Here is a 7,398-nt window from a genome sequence, read left to right as displayed (position 1 = left end):
TTTGATAAATGTATTTGAAATGTTTTTGACAAGATGCATTAAATAAAACTTCATAATGGAGAGAAAACAAAAAGAAACACACACACTCTCTCTCTCTCTCTTTCTTTCTTTCTTAACCTTAAATAGTTGAAGAGATTTTGTTTGATATGATGTAAAAAAACAAAAAAACAGAGACATCAGGTTGCTTGATCTGCTAGAAAAGCAGCTAAAAGTCTCGTATGCGGTGGCTTCACTTGTTAGAAACAGTAGCCAAATCTCCCTCAAATCACTCCCTACTGTCCTTGAAAAAAAAAAAAAAAGAAGAAAGAAACTTTTTGATAGTGCAGCCCTTGATACACTATGTCTGAATTACTAAATAAAAGACAGTATGGTCATGGCTGGAATGTCTTTGATCAGAGGCTTAACCTATCATTTTCTAACTTATGAAAATGCTTTGGACAGGCAAAGGGTTAAATAATGAAAAGAAATACTTGATAACATATTCTGATGGGTTAGTCATGGTCAGAAGGTTCTTGATCATAGATCTGTTTGGTCAGTGTTAACCCTAAAGCTAAACGACAAACCCATAGGAAATTACAAGATAATCCGTGCAATAAACATATGGCCCCTTAGGCCCTCATTCAAACATACATTGATAAACCAAGATCTCACCTGTTGGATAAATGGTTCCTTTTCTTTTGCAACTTGTCCCAGGATTTCAACATCAACATCTAAGTTGCGCCAACACAAAATCTGATAAAAAAAATGCACAAAATGGTCGAAAATGGATTAATTGTAATTTATCTATTTACATCTCTTTCTTTCTCTGTCTTTAAATATATATGTATGTGTGTTTGTGTGTGTGTGTGTATGTGTGAAGGCATGTGGCTTAGTGGTTAGGGTATTTGGCTTGTGATTGTAGGGTCACGAGTTCGATTCCCGGTAGAGCATTGTGTCCTTGAGCAAGACACTTTATTTCAAGTTGCTCCAGTCCACTCACCTGGCAAAAATGAGTTGTACCTGTATTTCAAAGGGCTGGCCTTGTCACACTCTGTGTCATGCTGGAACTCCCTGAGAAGTATGTAAAGAGGGACGTGTGTCTGTGGAGTGCTCAGCCACTTGCACGTTAATCTCACGAGCAAGCTGTTCTGTTGATTGGCTCAGCTGGGATCCTCGTCGTCAGAACCAACAGAGTGCTCTTTATAGGTGGAGGCATGGTTGTGTGGTAAGACGTTAGCTTCCCAGCCACATGGTTCCAAGTTCAGTCCCACTGTATGGTATTTTGGTCAACTATAGTCCAGGGCTGACCAAAGCCTTGTAAGTAGATTTGATAGACAGAAATTGCAAGAAAACTGTGTGTGTGTTTGTGAGTGTGTGTGTCTTTGTCGTCTCTCTCTCTCTCAATATTCTATATTGAAAAAAAAGAGGCAGTCAGAATGTTGGATAATTCTTTATTGGTGCTGTCATTCATTTATTGAACTCAGCAAAATCAAAATGGTAAAAACAGAATATTTCATTGTTCATTTATACAAATCGGATGTTTTTTTTTTTTTTTTTTTTTTTTTTTTTTGCTTTGTTTAGAAGAGGAGAAAAATATTTTTGTTTTTTTGGAAAAATATTTTTCTCCTCTTCTGAACAAAGCAAAAAAAAACAAAAAAAACATCCAATTCGTATAAATGAACAATGAAATATTTTGTTTTCACCATTTTGATTTTGATGAGTTCAATAAATGAATGAAAGCACCAATAAAGAATTATCCAACATTCTGACTGCCTCCTTCTTCTCAAATATATTCCCAAGACACTGCTTGTATGATGGTGACATTAACTACCACACACTGTCAAGACAAGATACAAATAAACACACACACACACACATTCACTCCCATACATTACATATATACATGCATACGTACATACATACCTCTCTCTCTCTCTGTATGTGTGTGTGTGTGTGTGTGTGTGTGTGTGCATTTCCATACACATTAATTCGGTCTATGCAGTCTCCAATAACATTGTAAAAATACAGCAACATCAGACCAGATTTTAATTCAGGGTCAGCAGAGCCAACATAACAGCCAGACATAACATCAGAAATCTTCAGAAATAAAATACAGTGACTCTATTGATTCTAAAGATATGACAGCATCAAAGATGGAAGATGATACACTGCAAGGGGAGTCTTCTGAGATAGCTTTCATCTGATCTGGACTTTCAAAGAAATTGATCTTTCTGTTAAGGTTAACACACGCATGCTTACAAACACAAGCACACACACACACACGCGTGCACACATCTGTGTATGTGTATAGACAGATTTTTTTTTTCATTTAATCTATTTCAATCATTGGAATGTGGCTATGCTGGGGTACTGCCTTGAAGGTCTAGATCAGGGGTTGCCAACCTTGTTTGACCATTGACCCCCTTTTAGCCACTTCTCTAGCAAGAGAGACGACTGCACTGGTATGGGCATGTGATGCATATGGATGAGGACAGCTGCGTAAAGAAGTGCCGATCTCTAATTGTGGAGGGAACCTGTGGTAGAGGTAGACCCAGGAAGACAGGGGACGAGGTGGTGAAGCATGATCTTCAAACGTTGGGCCTCACAGAGGCAATGACTAGTCACCAAGACCTTTGGTGATGTGCTGTGCTTGAGAGGACATGTCGGGTCAAGTGAAGTCGTAGTCATGGCTGATGCCGATTTCTCGTAACTGGCACCTGTGCAAGGGGAACATGGAAAGCACCTTTTGAGCATTGACAGGTGACTGAGACCTTTGGCAATATGCTGTGCTTGAGAAGAAGACCCATCAAGCCAAGTAAAATCATAGTCATGGCAGATAGTGGTGTCATGCAAATGGCACCTGTGCCATTACACTCTCAGGGTGGTTGGCATTAGGAAGGACATCCAGCCATTTAAACCTTGCCAAATCAGACCGGAGTCTGGTGCAGCCTTCCAACTTGCCAGCCCCAGTCAAATTGTCCAACCCATGACAGCATGGACAACTGATGTTAAGTGGTGATGATGATGATGATGATGATGATGATTGTTATTATTTTCCTGCGTCATTTTGAAATATGGCAATTATAACTGTTGTGGTCAATTTGATAAAGGATTTTGTTTTATCAGATGTGATTGGATTACCATTATCATCATCATCATCATCACATTTCTTCTTATCTTTTCAATTCTCGTATTATTATTATTATTATTATTATTATTATAATAATAAAGAGAGAATACATATGCTTGATGCATTTATCTTATATCTTTACAGACAGAGCACATATTGAAAATTTTCAATAAAGTTTTCATGTAAGATTTATAAATTTATTTGTTTTGGTATCAAAATTGAGCCATAAACATAAAATCATGCGCCTGATTTCATTGAAATAGATAGTTAATTCTGGGATGTCCTGTATATATACATTTGTGTGTAGATAAATCTCCTCTTAGACAAAAAAACAAACAAAAACCAATGTTATTTAATTACATATTTCTGTAAACAAGTAATGAATACTTTGGGGAACAAAGATATAATCAGTTATAAAGTTATGGCCAACTTTTTAAAGAAACATCTCTCTGTTTGTTTCTCTGTCTGTTTGTCTCTCTCTCACTCACACACACACACACACACACACATTAAATTGTCATTTATCATAGTTCTTATTTTGTTCTCTATTGTGTGTGTGTATCTTTTCAGGAAATTTTGGGTAACAAATTTGGTTGATTTAGCAGATTTAGTTGTCCTAGATTACTGTAATTTTAGTACACCATTACTATACATGTTATAAATAGACCTGCTGACTTTTGTTACACCAGATTGAAGAAAATAGCTGTAAAAGCACTTTGAACACACCCCACCAAACACAGCTTGTCACAAGTGACTAGTTTGCAGTTGGGACATTTGGAAGCTTTCTATAAAATAAAGACACTATAGAAACATAAAAAATACTCAAGAGCACATAGTCAAGAAGCAAGTTTCATACCATGAGTAGATTAAAAAACAATTTTATTTTCAAGTACAATGAATTTGGAAGATGTATTCTTTACCTGAAGGTTGAAATCTTCCACCATTTTAGTAAACGAATCCTGAGCTTGTCTTCCATCAGTTTTATCCATAAAAAGGAGACCTGTGGCATATTTTCCAACCTCTGGAAGCGTCACACCTTGAGAACTCCTGAAAGATGAAAATGGATAATAATAATAAAATGAGATACAAAAACAGATTTAAAGATTTTTAAAAATTATATATAAATGTGTTTGTTTGTGTCTGTGTGTGTACATGTCTATGTGTGTATTCAGGTGGTGGTGGTGGTGCAGGGAGACCGAGAAGAAGTTGTACACGTATTTACCAAGTAACTTTATTAGCAGCATCAAGACATTATGATAAGGGCAAAATATGAGCGACTCCAATCATTGCTTAGCTACAGTATCTGCTGCAGACTGTGTACTTTTATAAACGGCCATTTCATTACCACCACCAGAAACATGTTTATCATAAATACTACAACAGCCAAGTCTAGACATCACAAAGCTACCACTAGACCAACACTATGTAACACATAGTTAAGAACAGCTGACTCTACCTAACATATAACCACCATGAAATAAATTTATTTAACTCATTGCTAACACTAACCAACTCTATTTAACACAAGGCTATCACCAGCCAACTCTGCTCAACCCAAGGCTACCACCAGCCAACATTACCCAACACATAGCTATCACCATCCAAATCTGCCAAACGCAGCTCCAACCAGCCAACTCTGCCCAACACATAGCTACCACCAGCCAACATTACCCAACACATAGTTACTATCAGCTAACTCTGCACAACACACAGCTACCAAACCAACAACAATAACTTACTACAACATCAACATCACCACCACCAACAACAACAGCCACAACTCTCAGTGACTTTGCAATGCAGTAAATAGGTTGAAATTTCTACTTACTTCAGGTCCTGTTCGTAAAGTTTGTGAGGAATGGCAGTGAGAACACCGGCGCCATCTCCAGTGTCGTTGTCACAAGCACATGCACCTCTGTGTTCCATTCGCTGCAGCATGGTCCGAGAATCTTGCAACACCTGTAAGATTGGGGGAAAGAATGGAAGGAATATACAAAAAATATATAACATATATAACAAATATATAACAAAAAATATATAACATATATAACAAATATATAACAAAAAATATATAACATATATTCCAGGTTCAGTCCCACTGCATGGCACCTTGGGCAAGTGTCTTTTGCGATAACCTCAGGCCAACCAAAATCCTTATGAGTGGATTTGGTAGACAGAAACTGAAAGAAGCCCGCAGTATATATATGTATGCATGTATGTATGTATGTATGTATGTATGTATGTATGTATGTATGTATGTATGTATGTATGTGTGTGTGTGTGTGTGTGTGTGTGTGTGTGTGTGTGTGTGTGTATATGTTTGTGTCTGTGTTTGCCCCCACCCAACATATTTTGACAGCCAATGCTGGTGCATTGGCAGTTTGGCAAAAAGGGAGAATAATCCAACAGGAGTTATGTAGGAAGCTAGGATTTGACCATATTGGTAAATGGTATGAACGTGAACCTAGCAAAGTGCTAGAAAGTAAGAAATATAAGATGCAGTTGAATTTTAACATTCAGACCGACCGAGTAATAGAAGTTAGAAGGCCTGATTTAGAAGTAGTAGATAAAGAGAATAGAAAGTGCCAGGTAATTGACTTTACTGTCGCAAATAACGAGGAAGTCAATATGAGATTTATAGAGAAAACAGCAAAATACCAGGACCCAGCCACTGAATTATTATAGAAGCTATGGAAAGTGACAGTAAAATGTATCCCTGTAGTTATAGGTGCATTAGGAACTGTCCCTAAAGATCTGAACAGAGGGATAGAGGCAATAGGCATAAAATTTAGCTTAGTGCAGCTCCAGAAAACAGTGTTATTAGGGACAGCTAGAATACTTAGGAGGGTTCTTGGCATCTGAAGTTACTTGTTGGAGCCCAATGCTAGGAATTTTTTCCAACGGTTTAATCTGATGTCCATAAATGAAATAATGATTATTATTATTATTATTATTCCACTGAGATGTAGGTTGGAGGAAAACACTTGTTTTCCAATTTTCCCTATCCTTCATGCATTCACAGACACTCACAGACACTCACATAGATACTGGCTTACCTGGTTTGATGCAATGCCATCAATGCTGACGACATAGCCAACTCCGCAAGAGTCTTTCTCATATTCGGGGTCATAGAGACCCACCTTCTTCAGCTCCTTCAGTGTCATGGTGGTGGTGGTGGTGGTGGTGGTGGTTCAGAGCAAATGTTGAGGTAGTTTGTGGCGTGTGTGGGGGGGAGGGGATTGTCGTGGGAGGGCAGTTAATATGGCAAGCCAAAGAAAAGAGAATCGGGGACTTTTAGTTGTGTAAAAAGTTGTATATATATTAAAAAAAAAAAAGAATAAAAATAAAAATAGTAAATAAATAAAAATAGGAAGTCAGCGGTCAGGTTCCGAATAGAAGAACAGTCCGAAGTGAAGAATAAGAATCAGGAGCCGTCAGGATTTCGTCAAGAGCCACTCTCTGCAAAGATATAAGCAACATAAACTTTATAATTGTGCAGGTCTACATAATATATATACATATATATACACACACACATACACACATATATATATATTGAGATTACACTATCATAGATGTTAGTAGGAATGAAAACACTATCAATCATAGGTGAATTCCCGCATTCGCCCTTGAGGAACATGCAAACAAACACACTCCGTTCCTATCCCAACAGTTAGTCATGATAATGTCTGATGATAATATTATATCTATTTACATACTGTGTTTAATCATGTTACTATTATTATCATTATTATTTATATTATTATAATCATCATCATCAAAGCTTTGTGTTTATACTGGATATTGTGATCAGTAATAGTGCTAGTGGTAGTATTGTATACTTAGAATTCTCACTAGTTTCCATTCATTCTGTCACAGATTTTGACCTCTTTTTGACGATAAAGTATATCTATACACATACCTGTACATACAAAAACACACACTCAACTATATACATGCGTGTGTTTGCATATATGTGCATGTGTGTGCGTGCATGCACACACATGTTCAAAATTAATGATGACAATAACAACAAAGAAAGCAAAGTGAAAAACAAGGGGTAATTAGTAGTCGTAGAATCAATGAATGATTAACAAAGCAGATGTTTCTTTGATATTTCAAGCTGAAGCTCTTTGTTGGAAAGATGGAGAGAAGAAAGAATGCGGAGGAAGGAAATAAATGACAAGTAACAGAGAAATATGTACTGTACTATGTCAATATGATATACTGTAGTGTGTGTGTGTGTGTGTGTGTGTGTGTGTGTGTGTGTGTGTGTGTGTGTGTGTGTG

General features: G+C 37.1%; 1 protein-coding gene across 1 annotated transcript in view; it reads right to left on the bottom strand.

The window, feature by feature from the left end:
• LOC106883777 (uncharacterized) overlaps positions 1-7,398 on the bottom strand; it is an 81,871-nt gene that overhangs the window by 33,152 nt on the left and 41,321 nt on the right. Inside the window, 4 exon segments of the mRNA XM_052975717.1 lie at positions 652-732; positions 4,030-4,156; positions 4,938-5,068; positions 6,166-6,568. Of these exon segments, the coding sequence (XP_052831677.1) occupies positions 652-732; positions 4,030-4,156; positions 4,938-5,068; positions 6,166-6,273 (447 nt within the window). The 5' untranslated portion in view covers positions 6,274-6,568.

This window comes from Octopus bimaculoides, chromosome 22 (assembly GCF_001194135.2).
Source record: "Octopus bimaculoides isolate UCB-OBI-ISO-001 chromosome 22, ASM119413v2, whole genome shotgun sequence".
NCBI classification, from domain to species: Eukaryota; Metazoa; Mollusca; class Cephalopoda; order Octopoda; family Octopodidae; genus Octopus; species Octopus bimaculoides.
This window is presented reverse-complemented; position numbering and strand designations above follow the sequence as displayed.